We start from the raw sequence: 22,630 nt of genomic DNA, 5'->3' as shown, positions 1-22,630 counted from the left end.
ACTGTCATTCCGATGCATGTATAAGTTAAACATTAAAGAATTGGAGAAACTGGTGCCTTAGCGGAAAGGCTAGAATGGGCCGGGCGCGGCGGCTCAAGCCTGTAATCCCAGCACTTTGGGAGGCCGAGACGGGCGGATCACGAGGTCAGGAGATCGAGACCATCCTGGCTAACACGGTGAAACCCCGTCTCTACTAAAAAATACAAAAAATTAGCCGGGCGCGGTGGTGGGCGCCTGTAGTCCCAGCTACTCGGGAGGCTGAGGCAGGAGAATGGCGTAAACCCGGGAGGCGGAGCTTGCAGTGAGCTGAGATTCAGCCACTGCACTCCAGCCTGGGCGACAGAGACTCCGTCTCAAAAAAAAAAAAAAAAAAAAAAGAAAGAAAGAAAGGCTAGAATGTAAAGACAAGTCCATTAAGATCCCGCCTGGGCTTTCTCAGCCCCTAGAGTTTAATTAAAATAATGGAGTTGTTCTTGCACACCTTGTACCGGGGCCCACTTTAGATTATTTCCAAGGCTCTGAAAGCAATTGTCTAGACACCTGACCCTATTACGGTTAAAGATTAGATTGAGTGAAACACTTTGGCTTTCGACTTGCAAGTGCACTGAATGTATTTAAGCACTAGAAAAACTTGTATTAATAATTTTGAGTTGGTCTGGTGAGTTACTCCGACCTTCTCCCTATAACCTGTTGCAGAAATAAACTCCGTTCTTTCCCAGTCAGTCTGCATCTCGTTACTGAACGGCGAGAACAAGCAGTCGGACCCGTGTGGGTCCGGGAACCCCACCTCACTCACAGCGGAAACCCCTCACCCCCATCCCTTTCCGGCCCGTGAGGCGTCCGCAGGAGGCCGGCACTCGGGACACGGCGTTCGCGGTGCTCGCTCCCGCTGCCCGAGGAGAAAAGCGCAGGAGAAATCTGAGGAGTCCGCGAGCCAGTAGCCAAAGCCCCTCAAGTGCCCGGGCGCGAACCCTGGGCGCCAAGCTCTCACGTCTGTTTCCGCCAGTACGCTAGAGCCGGGGTAGTGGGCCCGCACTCACCGCCCCAGCCAATCTGGGACCCGCTCTGGACTGCCCCACCCGCCGCTCACACGCACGCGTCGTTTTGCGGCCGCTGGCCTCTGATTGGCTGGGACGGTTGTGGGTGGGGAGAAGCCGGCAGGACAAGTTACGACTGCAGGGATCGGAAGCCGGTTGGCGTGTGAGAGGTTTTCTCACTCTAGGTGAGCGAAACAAGTCGGGGGACTGTGAGCCAGGGTCACGGGCCGCGGGGCGGGAAGAAGTGGGGCAGCGCTTGGCCAGGCCGAAAGGACTTTGGGGGTGGGGGTTGGGGGTGGGGCCTGGAGGCTGGGGTCAGTGTCTGGAATGAGGGAGGAGAGTGGAGTTGCCGGGGCTCAGGCCCGGCCTAGAGCATGGGAGGAGGAGAGGGGTCGGGAGCCGAGGCCTGGGGTCCTTAGGGTGAGGGGAGACGGAGCCAGCGAGGAGATGAAGCAGAAGCTTGTGGAGTGAGTTGTTGCTGAGCGGGGAGGACTCACTGCTGGGGTGGTAATGAGAGGCGGGAGTAGGAGAGTGTTGGCTGGGCGGGACGGCGGAGAGCGAGGAGCGGAAGCGTCCCCAGAGCTTGGAACATTCTGAAGAGCAGGCTGAGCGGCGGGCGAGGCGGGATAGGAGAGCGAGCTCTCTTGTCACGGAGTCCCGACAAGGTCACAGGAAGAGAGGCGGCGAGGAAGGTCGGGAGGTTGAGGGGAGGGCGTACTAGCAGAGGACTTTCCAGTCCTGATCTTGCTTTTCTCCCCGACCTGGTGTTTCCTCCACCCTGGGAAAGTGACCAGGCCTAGGGCCCTGTGTATTGCTTCTGTGACCGAATTAAATTTTTCTCCTGCCGAGTCGGCGGGTTAGAGATTACAAAGCACAGCGTGAGGGCAGAATTGGGAGCTGCCGACATGATGCAGCAGTGATATTCGCCTTTGTCTTAAATTCCCGGAGTAGGAAGCCGCCTATTTCCCTCTTCGCAGTATTCCCCACGACAGGGATCTCTGCTTCCGGAAGTACAAAGGCACTTTCGAATAAGACAGGTTTGGATGGAAAGTTCTAACAGGTTGAAGCGGTGACAACCTGGTCATGAAGCTCCAGCATGACACACATATTTGGAATCCTGTATACTAGGGGTTCTCTTTGTGCGCCAGAGTCACTTGAAGGGGGGCTTCTTAAAGTAAAAATTCCTCGAGCTCTGCCGCAGACCACCTGAATCCGGATCTCCATGCTGGGGCCTTGGCAGCCATTTTAAACAGGCTGATGGGCGACTGATGCAAAATCAAAGTTTGAAGCCAGCATTGCTTTAGATAGTAGTTCCCGTGACAAAATAACTGTGAAGAAAGATCCTTCATTCAGCCTGTTACGTCTCCTGATGCTGGACGGCTCATCTTCCCTTAATGCCACTTTTAGGTTCCCTGTGGAAAGGTCTTCAGTCGTGTCTTACTAAGCGTACAGAATAATTTGTGCTCTCCAAACTGACTTTGAATATCTGGTTACTGGTGCCTTTTTTAGCGTCTATTCAACTTTCTGACAGAGATCTGGGACAATTACTGTGGGTGGATAATGAAGGAAAGTCTGGCAGTGGTGTAGTGAAAAAAGTCTTTTCAAATCACAATTGAAATTGTTAGATGAGTTAGGTCACTGAAGAAGATTCCATTTAGGCATGACTTTTTTATATATATCATTGAAAGAGAACAACGTGGGCTTCTGTTGAGTAATGGATTCTTGCATTTTCTAATCAGAATTCTTACCTGCAAATTTAATTTACATCAGCAGCATTAGATTGATGTTTTGGCAATATATTGTCAATCAAAAGAACCCAGGACTCTATATCAGGAGAGCTGGATTCTAATCCTGCCCCACCAGACATGTATTCCTTGTACTGAGCAATTGGTATAACCCTCTCACAACCTTTTCCCCACCTGTAAAATAACGCTGTTGGCCTGGATTATTCATCTGATTTGTTACTCTCAAATTATATGATTCGAAATTATTGTTCCTGATACTTAACCAGTTTTCAATTCAGGTGGCTATAAACTATGAATACTTTGGAAACTTACACGTGGTAATTAGACAGTTATCAAAATTTTGTATTCATACGATATTTTAGATATGTACTATATGGGAATTATAATATTTGGACTACAGAATAACAAGTGATATGTGTTGGATTTTTAAATATTCATCCTTATTAATTTTATTCTGAAATGTACACATAAGGTAATCTGGAATCACAGACAGATTATCGTCTCGTTTCAAGCAAGTAATGGCCGTTTTGTTCCTCACACCCTGATTCTTACCGCAGGGGCTATTTTCTGAAAGCCAGGTCAAATGCCCTATCCATACAAACTTTAAGAGTCTGTATCATAGATGAAGAACGGAGAAATAGATTTTCTTCTGTTCTTGATTTATATACAGGAAAGAGACAACTAACCCCCTCCCTCCTGAAAGGAGAAAAAAAAAAAACCTTTTGCTCCATTGACCCGTTGGAGAATTAGAGTCAACCAGATGTGAGATAATTATAAGAAAAACTACCAGCTTTCTTGCTGTTTTTTAAAAACCATTTATGTCCTGTTTTTGTTTGTTTGTTGGGTCCCTCAGCAAGGGTCTTGCTTGTTTCCTGGGCTGGAGTGCAGTGGCTGGATCCTGACTCACCACAGCTTCCACCTTCCAGGCTCAAGCAGCCCTCCTGCCTCAGCCTCCTGAGGAGGTGGGACTACAGGTGTGCACCATGATTCCTGGCTACCAACTTTCTTGCTTTTAAAGACAGTTCCCAAATGATTTTTTAGTTTAGAAAAGATTCAGGCAAAAAAGGGGGAAACATGCTTTTATATCTGCAGAAGTTTTTAGTTTTTAAAAGTGAATTGTGGTATATAATAGCTTTGTCCCCTGTGTTGCAAGGAACTAAGACCTCAGGTTATTTCTCTTTTCATAGGTACAATATAAGAAACATAAAAGAAATAAGCACTTAAGAACATACAGTTTGGCATTTTTCTTACTGATTAAACCCTACAAATCTGGATGATTGTTATTTTTTTTCCACTCAATATTCCTGAGTAACTTAAGAATGCTTTCAGTGGTTGAGAAATGTAACTTTTAAATGTATGCAAGAAACATTTGTAGTGTACCTATTATATATAGGGGATTGCACCAGGCAGTGGAGTTGGATACAAGTAGAGCAAGTATTGGCCCCTGACTTAAGGATTCTAGCAAAAGAAACAGACAAACTGATGGTTTTAAGGGTTATAAGGAGAGTACAAGATCCTATGGGACTGCATAACCAAAGCACTTACAAACTTAAAGAGACAAATTTCTGAGAGGAGGTCAATTAAGATGTGAACCTGAGTCCAATATGGTGGCGCCCAGCGGTGGTGTGAACTGTGAGGAGTTTGCCTAGTTCCAGGAATTACTCAAGGTGATGTGGACAATTGATGACAGACTATTACATGAATTAAACACTACGGTTCCAACAGCTTCCTTTGCAGGGAAACTTGATGCCAGCCAAACCTGTAAACAACTTTGAGTCTTTGATGGCAGCTCATGCCAGCAGGGACAGAGTCATTGAAAAACTGTATAGCCCAGACCTCAGCAATAGTAAAAAACCTCCAAGAGGAGAGAGAAAAGAATTTGGACGATTTAATATTGCTAAAGCAACTCAGAAGAGAATAGACTAAGTTGAAATGGATGCAGTCAGAATGGTAAATGACAGGAGCTGGAAGGAGTTTAATGAATACTGCTGAATTCACTTCAAGTCTCCAAAGAATGAATAGAGATACTTTTTTTTTTTTTTTAAGGACCAGATCATCCCATAAGAGCTAAGCATGACAAATGTCAACAGGGCGGGCTTCCTCGGATTGTTTCTGAGCCAATAGTCCAAGACCTTTTGTTGATTTCAGCCCCACTTAGCCAAGACCTCAAGTATAAATAATTCTGATAATTATGGAGAAATCAACTGCTATTTTATACTGATTCTGTTAAAAAAAAAAAAAAAAAGTTTTTTAACTATTAAAATAATTTTCTGACTCAGTGTAAAAAAAGAAAAACCAAACCTGAAAAAGAAAATGGGAGGAGTTAGCTAGGAAAGAGTATCTGAAGGGGATGGAAAGGGAGGGAAACTCTCACAAGTAGAGGAATCAGCTTGTGCAAAGGCTTGGAGGTATAGAAAGCATCTTAAAAATATTTAATGTGGGCTGAGCGCTTTGGGAGGCCTAGGCGGGCGGATCACAAGGTCAGGAGATTGAGACCATCCTATGAATGGTGAAACCCCGTCTCTACTAAAAATACAATAATTAGCCGGGCGCCATGGCAGGCACCTGTAGTCCCAGCTACTCGGGAGGCTGAGGTGGGAGAATGGCATGAACCCGGGAGGCGGAGCTTGCAGTGAGCCAAGATTGCGCCACTGCACTCCAGCTTAGATGACTGAACGAGACTCCGTCTCAAAAAAAAAAAAAAAAATTACTGTGGTTAGAATGTGGGGTTGGGAAGGGAAATGAAAGGATTTGTGATAAACTTCCCCTTTGAGAAGGTCATGATTTTTTTTTTTTAATTTTTCTTTTTTAAAATTTGAGATGGAGTCTCACTCTGTTGTCCAGGCTGGAGTGCAGTGGCGCAATGTTGGTTCACTGTAACCTCCGCCTCCTGGGTTCAAGCGATTCTCCTGCCTCAGCCTCCCCAGGTAGCTGGGATTTCAGGCGGCACTCCACCACGCCCACCACCATGCCCAGCTAATTTTTGTATTTTTAGTAGAGGTGGGGTTTCACCATGTTGGCTAGGCTGGTCTACAGTGTTTAATCTCTCCATCCAGTCCATTTATGCAGTTTCTTCAAAGCCAGTCTCAAGTGTTTCTATGTGAAAGATGCCAAACTTCCTTTAGCTAAAACACATCACTCTCTCTAAATTCAGACGTTGTCTGTATTAGGCTATTGACAATTAATCACACTGTAATTGAAACCACCATTGCAAAATTATAACTGAGACAGTGAAAGAGATAGGACCTAGCCAAAAAGAGACAGAGCCAGGCATGATGGCTCATGTCTATAATCCTAGCACTTTGGGAGGCTGAGGCGGGCAAATCACTTGGGGCCAGGAGTTTGAGACCAGCCTGGCCAACATGGCAAAACCCCATCTCTACTAAAAATACAAAAAAATTACCCAGGCATGGTGGTGCACGCCTGTTATCCCAGCTGTTAGGCTAAGGCACAAATCGCTCAAACCTGGGAGGCAGAGGTTGCGGTGAGCCAAGATTGAGATTGTGCTCCAGCTTTGGGTGACACAACTAGACCCTGTCTCATAAAATAAAAATAGAAAACTAAAGCAAAGATGGTAACAGCCCTTTCCCAAAACAAACCCCCTTCTTGCCTGGGGACTAGATGGCCTTTGGAGGACTAATGAATTAGCCACAGCTTAGAAATTATATTTTAGGAGTCATGCAGCTGGAGGTTACAAGATTCTGACCCTCCCTAAAATGATCCTAAGATCAGTGCATGAGATATTTTGCAGACCCTGCATTTGATCAACTGGCACCACCCAGATCAATAAACTGTCTCATCTGATCTTACGTCCCCTACCTAGGAACTGACTCAGCACAAGAGGACAACTTCAACTTCCCATTTCATCTCCAACCCAACCAATCAGCACTCTATTCACTGGCCTTCCCCTACCCACCAAATTATCCTCAAAAACTGATACCTGAATGCTCCAAGAGGCTGATTTGACTAATTAAAACCCTAGTCTCCCACGCAGCTGGCTTTGGGTGAATTGCTCTTTCTCTATTGTAATTCCCCTGTCTTGATAAATCAGCTCTGTCTAGCCAGCAAGCAAGGTGAACCTGTTGGGCGGTTACATGATTTCTCTTTTAAAAAACAAAACTAATTTTTGAACCATTAATTACTTTAGCATTTATATTGTATTATTCAGATATATAGTGAGTATCTTGAACCTTGAGCTTATTGAACCTTATGTATAATAAAGCTCAGTAGTTAGGAGTTTATTCAGTTAACAAGTAATGGAGTACAAAAAGAAGGTCTAAGTCCAATCTAAATTTTCTTTTATTTTCTTCTATGTCCGATGACAGGGTTGAGTCATCTCAATGAAGGTGAGGCTTATAGGGATGAATTCACTTTCTAAACTAAGCACACCACCCCCTGCCTCTGGAGTTGCATTTTCGTTGAGGACCTTAACTGCCACTGATTCCCCTTGAGTAGCAAGGTGTTGAATGAGAGGTATTTTTATCAAAGGGAGCATAATGCATATGAAAAACCCAGAAGTGAAAGTAAGATTTTATATGGGTGATAGGGTGGGCATAGACTTAAGTTTATTGTAATTGGCACTAATTAGAGACTTGTATACCTAAACTGTGCTTCAGCCCCTTATTTTATCTGTGGGTAAAGTTTACTGCAATTCAAAATAGTTCAGTGAAGAAAGTATATTTTGTTATTGTGGCTAAAATGAAATTGAATTTGTTAATGCCTCATTGTGGTAAAAGGCTATTCACTGAGAGGACTGAAAAGGAGGAAAGGAGCCTTTGATCCCTGTGATAATGAAAATGAATCTTTTTTATTTTTATTTTTTTTTAACCCCTATCCCCTTATTCATGTGCTATCAGGCTAGTTCTTGCCTTTGGGATACCTTTTTTTTTTTTTTTTTTTTTTTTTTTTTTGGAGACGGAGTCTCGCTCTGTCGCCCAGGCTGGAGTGCAGTGGCCAGATCTCAGCTCACTGCAAGCTCCGCCTCCCGGGTTCACGCCATTCTCCTGCCTCAGCCTCCCGAGTAGCTGGGACTACAGGCGCCCGCCACCTCGCCTGGCTAATTTTTTGTATTTTTTAGTAGAGACGGGGTTTCACCGTGTTAGCCAGGATGGTCTCGATCTCCTGACCTCGTGATCCGCCCATCTCGGCCTCCCAAAGTGCTGGGATTACAGGCTTGAGCCACCGCGCCCAGCCCTGGGATACCATTTAAAGGAATTATAAAAAGACGGTAGAGTTTTAAAGGGAAGCCTGGGGGATGTAAGGTATGTAAAGGAAGGCAGATCTGAAGCTTAGAAGATATTAAGAAGACCCTGAGGGTAATTCAGTTTTGTGCTGCAGTGATGTTAAAAATGCTAATCATAGGGCCAGACTTGGTAGCTCACGCCTGTAATCCCAACACTGGGAGGCAGGTGGATCACCTGAGGTCAGGAGTTCGAGACCAGCCTGGCCAAGATGGTGAAACCCCATCTCTACTAAAAATACAAAAAAGTTAGCCAGGCATGGTGGCAGGCACTTCTAATCCCAGGTATCTGGGAGGCTGAAGCAGGAGAATCACTTGAACCTGGGAGGCAGAAGTTGCAGTGAGCCAAGACTGCGCCATTGCACTCCAGCCTGGGCAACAAGAACAAAACTCCATCTCAAAAAAAAAAAAAAAAGCTAATCATAGGCTGGCACAGTGGCTCACACCTGTAATCCCAGCAGTTTGGGAGCTGAGATGGGTGGATCACTTGAGGTCAGGAGTGAAACCCTGTCTCTACTAAAAAATAGAAAAAAATTAGTCAGGCATGGTGGTGTGGTGTGTGCCAAGTGGAGGTTGCAGTGAGCTGAGATCGTGCCACTGCACTCCAGCCTGGGCAACAGAGAGAGAGTCGGTCTCAAAAAAGAAAAAAACTAATCATAGGTCATAAAAAAATCTAAAAGGCTATGAAGGAGACATTTCTACCAATATTATTTGAAATAAAAGCTTTGTTCTTAAAATGAGTAAATGAGCTAGGTAGAAACTTTGGCTGTTCAGAATAACTACCCTTTCCCCCAGGGGCAACCATCATGGATAACAGATTACTGTAATAGATTAGAAACTAATCTGAAGTGAAAACTAAAGCAAGGAAGCACATTGGAATAAATAAACCAGCAGTTGAAAGCAATAAAGACTGCACTTAACTACACCGAAAAGTGCTAAGTAGGATTTCCATCGTGATATTGAAGGTTCATTAGGAGTTCTCAGTTTGCTTTGAGTAACTTAAAATTGTCAAGTTAAGTAGTTGATTAAGGATGAAGATAGCCAGAAAATGAGTAGCTACTATTTTAATTGATAAAAGTAACATCAATTTAAAATTTTTCACTATTTTTAATAACATTGTGCTAAAAATGAATGGGTTGTACCGGAGAAACGGCAAAACAATAGGGGGAATAAATGTATACAACTCTCCCTGAGGGTGACTATACGTTAAAACTACAGTTAATTTCTAAAAATATTTTTTAACTTTAGGATTATGGATAACATATGCTAAGATTCTCGTGGAAGTTAGGAATATTTTAAATACATCCAGATATTTAATAATGTCAGATGCTTTTAATTACAGAACCTCAGAAATTCTCTCTCAGGGTGATTCTTCAAGCAGTCACTATGTCAACAGACACAGGTGTTTCCCTTCCTTCATATGAGGAAGATCAGGGATCCAAACTTATTCGAAAAGCTAAAGAGGCACCATTCGTACCCATTGGTAAGTTTGACTGACATTTGAGTGATCTTGAATACGGTAGAGCTGTGATAAACTTGTTCATTGAGTGTATCCTGAAAGAATGTATTTTCCATTTTTTTCTTATGTTGTTGAAATATGCTGATATTGGCATAATATAAATCTCATCACAATGATTCTTCTGTATGTATTCAGACTCTTTTTTTCTTTTTGGAGACAGGGTCTCTTTCACCTAGACTGAAGTGCAGTGGCTCGATCATAGCTCACTGCTACCACCCCTCGACCTCTCAGGTTCTTGATCCTTCCACCTCATTAAATTACCTTTAATGCCACCATTTAGATATAACTATTGTTACCATTTTGATGTACATATTTTTTCCACTTGTTTTTTCTTTTTTTATCTTTGCAAATTCAGGATCATACTAAGATGCATATAAGTATTACAATTTTTATCTCATGTTTTTACCTGTTATTTGAAACACGACTTTTTTTTTTTCCTCGAGAAGGAGTTTTGCTCTTGTTGCCCAGGCTGGAGTGCAATGGTGCGATGTCAGCTCACTGCAACCTCCACCTCTTGAGTTCAAGTGATTATCCTGCCTCAGCCTCCCAAGTAGCTAGAATTACAGGTGCCCGCCACCACACCAGCTAATTTTTTAGTATTTTTAGTAAAGACGGGGGTTTCATCCTGTTGGCCAGGCTGGTCTCGAACTCCTGATCTCAGGTGATCCACCTGCCTCGGTCTCCCAAAGTGCTGGAATTACAGGCGTGAGCCACTGTGCCTGGCCTAAAAACTCCACTTTTTTTTTTTGAAACGGAGTCTCCCTCTGTCGCCCAGGCTGGAGTGCAGTGGCACAATCTTGGCTCACTGCAAGCTCCGCCTCCCGAGCTCACACCATTCTCCTGCCTCAGCCTCCTGAGTAACTGGGACTACAGGTGCCTGCCACCACGCCTGGCTAATTTTTTCTATTTTTCAGCAGAGACAGGGTTTCACTGTGTTAGCCAGGATGGTCTCGATCTCCTGACCTCGTGATCCGCCGGCCCCAGCCCCCAAAGTGCTGGGATTACAGGCGTGAGCCACCACGCCTGGCCAGAACTCCACTTTTAATGACTTAATTTATATGATATAAATTACTATTATATATAACATTATAATCCTCTTGGTAGAAATTTATGTGGTTTCTAGTTTTTCATTATTAACAAACTACTGAGCATCTTTTTAGATGGCTCTCCAAGAAGTTAAAGGACTTTGAAGTCTCTCGAAGGAATTTTTCTTCTGAGCATAATTAATAAGTTAGTTGCAAAAGTGCATAAAACAGAAAGGTACCATGCCCTATGATCCTGACTCTGAAAGACAACAGCAGGTTGCACAGTCTGTCAGTGTTTTCTTCTCCATATACTACCATCAATTATTATTTATAATTATTTTTAGATGAAATATTTTTCTTTAGCCTTCTTTTCATTATCTTTTTATAACAATGCATATAGGAACTTTTATATTTTTAATAATTGAATCGTTAATTTTGTAGATATACAATGTTTTGTAACAGAGATCTCTAAAATTTTTTGGTTGTACATTCCCTCAGTAAAAAATAATTTGAGCACGTACGTCCTGCCAGTGTGTTGTGTGTTTACCTATTTTTAAGTCATTTATAAGTACTTTTGTTCTTACACATTTGGTACATTATGAAATAGGCACATTATGAAATAGGCAGAAAGACATTTCAAAAGGATAAAATACAAATATAAAATTTTCTGCTCTTTAATGGGTTGTCATTTATACATATCCCTTCTTAGGAGTACATAAATCCTACATTGATTTAACCATTGCTCTATTGACGACATAGGAGTTGTTTCATTATGTTGCTTTTACAAACTGTTGGAAGAGTATGTTGTAAAAATTAAATATCCTTGTATGTTTAATTGTACCAAAACAATGATTTACACCAGTAGTCTGATGGGTTGGTTTTCCCATACTGTCAATAGCACTAGATATTATCATTCTTTGAGCATCTTTTCATATGTGTTGGTCATTCAGGCTTCTCTTCTGTGAATTAGCTTTTTTGTTTTTTTCTTTTTTGTTTTTGCTTTTGTTTCTGTTTCGACTAGGTTGTCTTTTTCTAATTAAATTATAACTATGTATTTTAGGTATTAGGTTTTCTTATATGTTGCAAGGCCTTCATGATCCTGGGACTACTTAGGTTCCTGTATTTCCTTATGTTCTTGATTTATCATTGAGATACTAATCTATCTGGAATTTATTTGTAGGTATAACATGAGGCAAAATCTAACTTTATACTTTCTCCGTATGGATACCTTAATTTTCTTTTTTTTTTTTTTTGAGATGGAGTCTCGCTCTGTCGACCAGGCTGGAGTGCAGTGGCCGGATCCCAGCTCACTGCAAGCTCCACCTCCCGGGTTTACGCCATTCTCCTGCCTCAACCTCCCGAGTAGCTGGGACTACAGGCACCCGCCACCTCGCCTGGCTAGTTTTTTGTATGTTTTTTAGTAGAGACGGGGTTTCACCGTGTTAGCCAGGATGGTCTCGATCTCCTGACCTTGTGATCCGCCCGTCTTGGCTTCCCAAAGTGCTGGGATTACAGACTTGAGCCACCGCGCCCGGCCCCTTAATTTTCTAACACAGTAATTTGGGTATCTGTTTTGCATTCTTTTCCCACTTATTTGAAATGTGAACTATGTCATACACGAAACATAGGTTTGTTACTGAACTACTGTACCTATTTTGTTGCTTTGATCTGTCTGCCAGAAACTTAATGGTATGTTTAGATACCTCATAAACCAGTACCCTTTCACTATTCTACCTTCTCAAATAGAGCTTGCCTGTTTACTTTGAAATTAGCTTGTTAATTGCAGCTACTCAGGAAGGCAAGGCAGGTGGGTCACTTGAGCCCAGGGGTTCAGGGCGGTAGTGTATAATGGTCATGCCTGCGAATACCCACTGAACTCTAGTCTGGGAAACATAGGAAGACCCCGTGTCTAAAAAAAAGAGAGAAAAGAAAAAGAAATTGGCCTGCCCAGCCCAAAATGGGGAAAAATGTCTCATTTTTACATTTGGATTAGATTGAATTTATAAATTTGGGAAGAATGGGAATCTTTCATGCAAACCTTTTGTGTCCTTAAATATAATTTTATTGTTTTCTGTAGGTCTAGAAATTTAATTTCTCTAGATATGCTTTTTAATGTATTCATCAAAGTAATCTTTTTTCTTACTGGTTCTAGTTGTGTTTCTTTTTGTTCTTTTGAGACAGAGTCTTGCTCTGTCACCCAGGGTGGAGTGCAGTGGCACAATCTCAGCTTACTGCAACCTCTGCCTCCCGGGTTCAAGCAATTCTTGTGCCTCAGCCTCCCGAGTAGCTGGTATTACAGGTGCCTGCCACCACTCCTGGCTAATTTTTTTTTTTTTTTTTTTTTTGAGAGGGAGTCTCGCTCTGTCACCCAGGCTGGGATGCAGTGGCCGGATCTCAGCTCACTGCAAGCTCCGCCTCCCGGGTTCACGCCATTCTCCTGCCTCAGCCTCCCAAGTAGCTGGGACTACAGGCGCCCACCACCTCGCCCGGCTAGTTATTTTTTGTATTTTTTAGTTGAGATGGGGTTTCACCTTGTTAGCCAGGATGGTCTCGATCTCCTGACCTCGTGATCCGCCCGTCTCGGCCTCCCCAAAGTGCTGGGATTACAGGCTTGAGCCACCGCGCCCGGCCACTCCTGGCTAATTTTTGTAGTTTTAGTAGAGACAGGGTTTTGCCATGTTGGCCAGGTTGGTCTGGAATTCCTGACCTCAAATGATCCACCTGCCTCGGCCTCCCAAAGTACTGGGATTACAGGCATGAGCCACTGCACCTGGCCTCTAGTTGTGTTTCATTTGATTTTCTTGGATTTCCTATACACACAGTTAGATGATCTGCAAACCGGTAGTGTTTCTTCCTAAATTATGCCTATAGTTTTTTTTATGTGATTTAAAATTGTTTAGGATCTCCAGGCAACAACAGCAGTATTCACATGTATCCCTGACTTATTCTTATCTTTAAAGGGAACTTTTTTTCTTATCTCTTTTTCATTTTTTAATAAAAAATAAGGCTGAGTGCTTTGGCTCATTCCTGTAATCCCAGTGCTTTAGGGGGCTGAGTCAGGAGGATCGCTTGAGCCTAGGAGTTCAAGACAGCCTGGGCAACACAGTGAGACCCTGTTTTGTGTTTTTAGTAGAGATGGGGTTTCACCATTTTGCCAGACTAGTCTTGAACTCCTATTTTCAAGTGATCCACCTGCCTTAGCCTCCCAAAGTGCTTGGATTACAGGTGTGAGCCACTGCACCCAGCCTCTCATGTTATCTTGATTTTGTTTTGGTATCAGGGATTTGTTTTCTTGGGAAATATATCGGAAAAAAATGTATTGGTATGTTTTTAATGCCCTGGAATACTTTAAATAACATGAATTAAGAATGCCCTTATAATTTTTATTAGACCTTGTTAATAAAACTATTTGGGTCTTTATCTTTTGGGGATAAAGCATGGATTGCCCATTTAATTCTTTCTATGGTTATTGGTATAGAAAGGTTTTCTACAACTTCTTGAATCAAATTTAGGAATTTATATTTTCCTCAGAAATCATTCATTTCACCTAGATTTTCAAATTTAATTGGCAAAGAGCAATCATCTCTTATTTTTAAAAATCTCTTTACCACTTGTGATTATATCCATTTTCTCATTCCTAATGTTGTATATTTATTTTCTCTTTGATCAGACTTCCTAGAGGTTTTACAATTTTATTTGTTCTAAGAACCAGTACTGTTTTTATTTTTCAAATAATGTTTGATAGTTTCCTAATCTCTCAGTTTTTACTTTAACCTCCAAATCTAGTTATTGGTGCTCAGCTTCTCAGTGGTTAGAGGGCAGGTGTGTGTGTGTGGCTGTTTTATGTCTTGATTGCTAAGTTTTGGCTTTATGGTAATCGTCCAGGAAGAAGGCCTTTTTGGAAGTTGGAATTTTCTTCGTGGCCTAATAAACGATTGGTTTTGTCAAAGCTTCATAGACATTTGAAAGAATGTGGGATCTCTGTTGTAATTAAAATATTAAATTTTATTTATTTTTAAGAATTTAAGTAAGGTTATTTAATGGTGCCATTCAATTCTGTAGCTTTAGTTTGGGGCTTCTTATTCTGTTGTTTTCTGAAAGAGACATATTTTCCCATTTTGTTATCTTCTAATAGAGCTGATCTTGTGTTCCTAACAATTTTTGCCTCATTTATGTTACTGCTATATTAGATTATTTTAAAGCTTTATGACTATTTAAAAATTTATTTATTTATATGTATATATATATTTTTTGAGATGGAGTCTCGCTCTGTTGCCCAGGCTGGACTGCAGTGGCGTGATCTCAGCTCACTGCAACCTCCGCCTCCCAGGTTTAAGCATTCTTTCTGCCTCAGCCTCCCGAGTAGCTGGGATTACAGGAACATGCCACCATGCCCGGCTAATTTTTTGTCTTTTTAGTAGAGATGGCCAGGCTGTTGGCCTAGCTGTTCTCAAACTCCTGACCTGAGGTAATCCACCTGCCTCAGCCTCCCAAAGTGCTGGGGTGATGGGTGTGAGCTACCACTCCCAGCCCTAATTTTTTTTTCTTCTTATGATTTGGAAGTTCTGAGGCTGTTCTTATACTGCTTGCTGGTGGTTTTCTTTACATTGTCAAACTAGGATGTGTTTTTTTCATCTATTTCCAGTATTAAAATGAATGTAAATTTATTCCCTAACTTAAGACCTTTAGCACACATTTTGTTGTAATAATCATAGCCTAATTTCAGATTCTTAATTTTTCTGTATTATACCAGTCATTTTCAAGGAACCAGTACAGATTTTCCTGTCTTTATTGCTCACCATTATATCTTAACCATTATGTCTTTATTTCTTGAACTGTCCATTTTGACTCACTGTTTTTATTTGACTGGATATTTTCCTCTAGGTTTTTGTATCAGCACCTGGGTGGCAGCTTGGGAAAGAGAGCCCTCCTGTAGTCCCAGTTATTAGGGAGGCTGAGCCAAGAGGATCACTTGAGCCCAGGAGTTCAAGGCTGCAGTGAGCTATGATTGTGTGACTGCACTCCAGCCTGGGCAACAGAGCAAGACCCCATCTCTTAAAAAATAAAATAATAAATCTTAAAAAGAAAACATGCAAGGTCATGTCCTGAATGCTTTTACCCTCAAAATGAATGAGAGTTTGGCTCTGTATAGAACTCTAGGATCATAATCCTTTTTTTTTTTTTTTTTTTGAGACGGAGTCTTGCTCTGTCACCCAGGCTGGGGTGCAGTGGCCGGATCTCAGCTCACTGCAAGCTCCACCTCCCGGGTTTACGCCATTCTCCTGCCTCAGCCTCCTGAGTAGCTGGGACTACAGGCGCCCACCACCTCGCCCGGCTAGTTTTTTGTATTTTTTTAGTAGAGATGGGGTTTCACCGTGTTAGCCAGGATGGTCTCGATCTCCTGACCTCGTGATCCACCCGTCTCGGCCTCCCAAAGTGCTGGGATTACAGGCTTGAGCCACCGGATCATAATCCTTTTAACTGAAACTAATATTACTCTATTCTTTTCCTTTATTTACTTACATTCTTCCCAGTACAGTATTCCAAAGTTTGAAATATTCAGGCAGTGTTTCTCAGTGGTAGTAATGTGTAGGATTGTCTCTGGTATATTAACTGATTACCTTGAGGGAGGGAAATAGGACAGAGAGGAAATGTAATAAATTCATTCTCTAAGTCAAGACCTTTGGCACACTTTTGTTCTGATGAGCATAATCTAGGTTCCTGTTAATTTTCTAGCACTCTTTTAAAGGAGTTTGTCTACTGGCCCCACAAACCCACATTTTTAAAGATAATCCTGACTTTTTGGATCTGCTATTGTTTGCTTCAAGATTTTTTGTTTTGACAGGGGAAAACATGAAAAACTCAATTTGTATGTTAGCTAATTAATGATCTGATAAAGAATCCTCATATAAATAATAAAATGTACATTGATTGATGGTAAAGTCATCTTGGTCCCTTCTCCTCATGCGTCTGACATACTTGTTACTTTGTTTTACAGGAATGGCAGGTTTTGCAGCAATTGTTGCATATGGATTATACAAACTGAAGAGCAGGGGAAATACTAAAATGTCCCTTCATCTGATCCACATGCGTGTGGCAGCCCAAGGCTTTGTTGTAGGAGCAATGACTATTGGTAGGTTCCTACAGGAAATTTTCAAATTTTCGTTTCTCATTGAAATATTTCTTGACGATCAAAATAGGTAAATATTTTTAGCTGACCTTTTAGCAGTTTGAGAATATCACTTATTTTCATGTAGAAAATGAATTAATGAAGATAATTCAAGTAGTGACATAGTTTTTCTATGATATATCCTACTAAGATTTTAAAGAAATGAAAAAAATCCTGTCAATCACTGAGTTTATAATTTCATTCAAGAGCCTAGACATGTAAATTGGGTTGGTAGTAACATCTGTTGTCTGGAAGAGACATACAATTGCTATTTTATTGTGTTTTCAAAGGAGAGATTCTTAAAGTGTAGGTATTACATGCTTCTATTGGCTTTATAATTCATTGACTTTATCTGGTATTATGTAGCAAGAGTGATTCCTTTCAAAGTTACCGGATAAATATTGATTGTTCTTTAAAAGAAATATTGTAATATGTGAAGTAGCCATACCAGCCCTTTACTACTTGGGAAACTATGTAAAAAGAGTTTTAGAAATGTAAGATGTTTAAGAAGGCAAGAGTATAAGCTTCCTAGGGTCTTGTTCCCCTTGTAAATATTCCATGCTAGCAATGGTACTACTTTCAGCTATTTTATGAACTGGTTTTTATTTTCCAATATTTAAGAAAATATTGAAATGCTTAACTAGCATTCTTTTTCTTTAGGTATGGGCTATTCCATGTATCGGGAATTCTGGGCAAAACCTAAGCCTTAGAAGAAGAGATGCTGTCTTGGTCTTGTTGGAGGAACTTGCTTTAGTTAGATGTCTCATTATTGAAGTTACCTATTATTGTTGAAAATAAACTAATTTGTATGGATTTAGATGGTAACATGGCATTTTGAATATTGGCTTCCTTTCTTACAGGCTTGATTTGCCTGGTGACCGAATTACTAGTGACTAGTTTACTAACTAGGTCATTCAAGGAAGTCAAGTTAACTTAAACCTGTCACCTAAATGTACTTGATAGTGTTGAAATGTCCACCTTCTTAAATTTTTAAGATGAACTTAGTTCTAAAGAAGATAACAGGCCAGTCCTGAAGGTACTCCCAGTCCCAGTTTGCTGCAGAATCTCGTATTTTGGATGTTGTATAAGAGTCCTATTTGCCCCAGTTAATTCAACTTTTTTCTACCTATTTTATGGACTGTCTGCTCTGTTAGAACTCTGTCCAAAAAGTGCATGGAATATAATTTGTAAAGCTTCCCACAGCTGACAATATATGTGCATGTGTTTAAACCAAATCCAGAAAGCTTACAATAGAACTGCATAATAGTAGTATTTATTAAAGAATCACAATTGTAAACATGAGAATAACTTAAGGATTCTAGTTTCGTTTTTTGTAATTGCAAATTATATTTTTGCTGCTGATATAATAATTTTTAAATGTCATCTTGAAATAGAAATATGTATTTTAAGCACTCATGCAAAGGTAAATGAACACTTTTTAAACGTGTGTGTTGCTTATTTTTTCCATAAGAATTGTAAACATTGAACTGAACAAATTACCTGTAATGGATTTGATTAATGACTTATGAGCAAGCTGGTTTGGCCAGACAGTATACCCAAACTTTTATGTATTACAGAAGGCTATTACACTTGTGAAATTCTCTTGTCTAATCTAAATTTACATTCCATGGCGATAACATGGTATATGTATTGTTATTAAAGTAAGTGACCCATGTCAAATGTGTTGTGTTTATTTCATGAGGAAGAGCTTTCTGTAGAGGAACAAATTTGAGAACAAGTTTCAGGAAATTGCCTTTTTTGTTGTTCTCTAATCATGTTCTGCTTTCTGTTTTGACGATTTTAAAAATATTTTACTCTATGGTGTGTTTTACTTTCTTTCCTTTTGTGAGTAATTTTTGTTCTATTGATTATCCATATAAATTTTTTATTATTTTTTTATTTTTTATTTTTTGAGAAAGAATCATTCTCTGGCGCCTAGGCTGGAGTGCAGTGGCACGATCTTTGCTTACTGCAACTTCCACTCCCCGGGTTCAAGTGATTCTCCTGCCTCAGCCTCCCGAGTAGCTGTGATTACAGGCATGTGCCAACACGCCTGGCTAATTTTTGTATTTTTAGTAGAGATGAGGTTTCACCATGTTGGCCAGGCTGATCTTGAACTCCTGACCTCAGGTTATCCACCTGCCTTAGCCTCCCAAAGTGCTAGATTACAGGCGTGAGCCTCCACCCCCAGCTGATTATCCATATAATTATAACACTCTTCGATTTATTTTTAGTCACCAATAATTCCTTTTGAGAAATATTTAAGTCTAGCATATTTCTTTCTTCCCTCCTTCTCTACTAACCAGTTCTGGTCAATAATATTATTGGATTTTACTCTTATACTGTTTGTTTGTTTGTTTGTTTGTTTGTTTTGAGACGGAGTCTTGCTCTGATGCTCAGGCTGGAGTACAGTGGCGTGATCTGAGCTCACGGCAACCTCCACCTCCTAGCTTCAAGCGATTCTGATGCTTCAACCTCCTGAGTAGCTGGGATTACAGGCATGCACCACCATGGCCAGGCTAATTTTTGTATTTTTAGTAAAGGCGAGGTTTCACCATGTTGGCCAGGATGATCTCGAACTCCTGGCTTTAAGAGATCTATCTGCCTCAGCCTCCCAAAGTGCTGGGATTACAGGCATAATCCACCACACCTGACCTACTCTTGTACTGTTAAATGTGATTATACTTCTCTTTGACTTGTCAGTGTAGCTTTAGCTGATATGCTCTGGTGCCCAACTATCATTGTATCAGTGAACTTCCACTTTCTTCCCCTTTTCTCTCAATTTTTGTTGTATCATTTCTACATTGTGAGGACATGTAATATTTACATTCTGTTGTCATCCTCACATTTCTTAGTTCCACAGTTTAAATATATTTGAAACTCAAACATTCCCAGTAATCTCTTGGTCAGCTGAAATTAATGATTTAACAGTTTCCTTAAGAAAGACTCATGGAACAATTTCCCTAAATTTTTGCCATGTCAAATATGTTTATCTGTAGCCTTTACACAGTAAAAACAATTTGGCTAGATAATACAATTCTCAGTTCATATTTTTCTGTGTTGCTATAGAGAAGCCTAAAGTGTTGCTATAGAGAAGCCTAAAGTCATGTGACATTTTTCTTACAAAAGTGATTTGATTTTTTGCTTGGCTGCTCAAATTATTCCTTTATCAAATCCAATAACTCTTAACAGGTCTTGGTATTGACCTTTCTGGGTCAGTTTTCACTACATTTTCAGAAAATTTTCATTCTAATTGATGAGTACTCTTGGTTTTGTTTAAATAACTAAGTTGAGAGTCATTGATCTAGACAAATGGCAGAGGATGGGGGAGAAGAACAAGTGAAGGGTTAAGATGTTAATGAGTGTTCATGAGAAATTTGTGGGATTCCTTGCTGAAAAGAATGGTAAATGGTACATTAGGTGGTTCAAGTGGATGTGATACTATTTTTTATTGAATGAGAGCTGGGTTCATGGTTCTGCCACTCCTAACCAAGCAGCCATGGTTTTCTTGTTTATAAAATGGGGACAGTATCAGTGGCCTAGGGTTGTTGGGATTAAATACAATACTAATTTTAAAGGGCTTACTTAGCATAGCACCCAGTGCATTAGTAAGCTCAATAGATGATTGCTGTTTCCATTATTACTGTGTTAACTATGGGAATGCAGCAGCACAGGAGACAATGAGCCTTGCCTTCAGAATTTATAGTCTAGCAGGGAAGGCTGGCATTAACTAAGTGATGACAATTGTAGGGGTCCAGGGAAAACTTTACCTTCACCCTCTGAAGGTTTACTGAAAAATCAATTGACAAAAGGCAGATTACTAGGAGAAAAAACATGCAATTATTTTAATGTGTGTATCATGGGGGAATGGCAGAATGATTACTCAGTAACCCAATAGGGTACAGATGTTTATATATCCTTCATGGGGAAGGGGAGATGGGGGAAATATGGGAATTTGAGGGATAATGAATTATTTTTAGGAGGATTCAGTGGACTTAGAGAACATATGATGGCCTAAGACAAAGTCTGTTGGCCTACAAAACAAATAATAGTTTGTCCAGATGTGTTGACAGATTTGTCTCTCTTCCTGCAATATGAATTAAACTAATGAAAACTCCATGCTGGTGTAGTGGCTCACACCTGTAATCCCAGCCCTTCGGGAGGCCGAGGCAGGCGGATCACTTGAGGTCAGGAGTTTGAGACCAGCCTGGCCAACATGGTGAAATCTCCTCTCTACTAAAAAAAATACAAAAATTAGCTGCACATAGTGGCACGCACCTGTAGTCCCAGCTACTCAGGAGGCTGAGGTGGGAGAATCACTGGAACCTAGGAGATCACACCACTGCACTCCAGTTTGGGCAACAGAGCGAGACTCCATCTCAAAAAAAAAAAAAAAGGAAAGGACCAGGAGTAATTTTTCCCCACTTTGGCAGGTCTAGACTTTAAGCAGATAAGGAAACTTCATAGAACAGCTTCATGATGGGGAGGGGGTGGGTAGGAGGGGATAGGAGGTCAGAGAGACCTTGAGGCTGCATCTTCATTTGGTCCAGCATGTCAAAGCATCGTATTTTGGGGTATTTATTTCTGAGTCCCAGCACAATAAAGGATGATAATTATTAGGTAGAGGATGCAACAGGAACATCCGCTGGGTGGGCCTAACCCAGGGTTGGGGTTGAAGAAATTCTCCCTGAGGAAACAATGTTCTACTTTAAGGAGATAGTATGTTGATTTTTCATTGAGAGTCCCTGGCTTAATGTTGGATGTTGTTGGAGTGTTGGTGTGTGTGATTGCTTCCATGCCTCTCCTCCAGTTGTCTGAGGGCATGATGGCCTTTCTTATCCAAAGCACGTGGCACGCATAAGTGTTCAGTGTTTGTTGAATTACTTAGAATTAAAAGGTTTGGGGCTTCTGTATTCAGGATCCTACTGTCCCTAGAAGGTACATATTTCTAGTTAATGAACAACAGTGACATCTGGTGGTAAGAGTTGGAATTTCACTCCACACTTAAAAGCCCCCTAAATACACTCGACTTCTGAATCACACAGACAGATTTTTGGAGTGGAAGGAGTATTGGTCATGTAGGCCATGTCTCTTGCCTCACAGACGAGGAACAGCTGCTTGGTTTCAGGGACTTGAAATTTAGGCTGTATCCCCATATACATCTGTAGTTTATCACATCATAACTACCAGACCAGAACAACACTGAATGAACATAAAGTATTTTAAAGTTCTCGAGTCAGAGTGGAACTGCCAAATATTATTTATACCCTTGGTCCCATTTGAAAGCTGTTTGAATAGAATAGGGGAATTTGGAGAGGCAGCTGGGACATACACCCTGACTGGTTTGCTACTTTTATCAGTGAATGATTTACCTGATACGAGTTCATGGAAGAACTAACACTGCTCATGCAATCTAGTTTCCTTGCCTACTTCCCCCTTAGTCACTGAATGAAGCAAAAGAAAGAATTTGTTTTTAGCAAGACAAAAGTTAGAAAACTTTCCTCCTAAATTCAGCAGTAATAAGTGAGTCTACAGTGGAGGCCAGTGTCCAGTTGATCCCCTCAGAGGAACCTAAGAACAGGTCCTTGCAGTAGTATTCTGAGCTTCTTGTAACATTGGTGTAGGTCTTTTCCTATCCTGAATATAATTCTGAAGTGTTAGGACTGACTAAAATTTTGCCATCTCATCTTTGAGTTATGGCCCTTACCTAATCTCACCTTGTCTACAACCATATCTATTGTTTTCCCCACAGCGCCCCTTCCTAGCTCACTCATTTCTGTCAATGGTAACCCCATCTCCCACTGTCATCCCCTGAGCTCAAACCTCCTGGGCTCAAGCGATCTTCCCACTACCGCTCCCCAAGTAGTTGGACTACAGGCGTGGGCCGCCACACCCA

At 41.1% G+C, this 22,630-nt stretch overlaps 2 protein-coding genes and 1 pseudogene across 4 annotated transcripts in view; all 3 read left to right on the top strand.

Moving 5' to 3' along the window:
- HIGD1A (HIG1 hypoxia inducible domain family member 1A) overlaps positions 1 to 18,414 on the top strand; it is a 1,051,097-nt gene extending 1,032,683 nt beyond the window's left edge. Inside the window, exons 2-5 of one of the 3 annotated variants that reach the window (XM_050780492.1) lie at positions 1,192 to 1,222; positions 9,364 to 9,504; positions 16,564 to 16,698; positions 17,395 to 18,414. In XM_050780492.1, coding sequence (XP_050636449.1) covers positions 9,408 to 9,504; positions 16,564 to 16,698; positions 17,395 to 17,444 — 282 coding nt within the window. In that variant the 5' untranslated portion in view covers positions 1,192 to 1,222; positions 9,364 to 9,407 and the 3' untranslated portion in view covers positions 17,445 to 18,414. Of the gene's footprint in view, positions 1 to 1,109; positions 1,223 to 1,557; positions 1,654 to 9,363; positions 9,505 to 16,563; positions 16,699 to 17,394 lie in introns of those variants that run through there. The other 2 variants (XM_050780491.1, XM_050780493.1) reach the window with 2 other exon arrangements.
- The window catches only part of CCDC13 (coiled-coil domain containing 13), a 205,386-nt gene that overhangs the window by 111,515 nt on the left and 71,241 nt on the right, over positions 1 to 22,630 (top strand). The gene's annotated exons all lie outside the window — the stretch shown is intronic.
- On the top strand, positions 4,287 to 5,402 carry LOC126948538 (protein MIX23-like; annotated as a pseudogene).

This window comes from Macaca thibetana, chromosome 2 (genome assembly GCF_024542745.1).
Source record: "Macaca thibetana thibetana isolate TM-01 chromosome 2, ASM2454274v1, whole genome shotgun sequence".
Lineage (NCBI taxonomy): Eukaryota > Metazoa > Chordata > Mammalia > Primates > Cercopithecidae > Macaca > Macaca thibetana.
The sequence above is the reverse complement of the archived record's forward strand: the minus strand, read 5'-3'. Positions and strand labels throughout refer to the sequence as shown.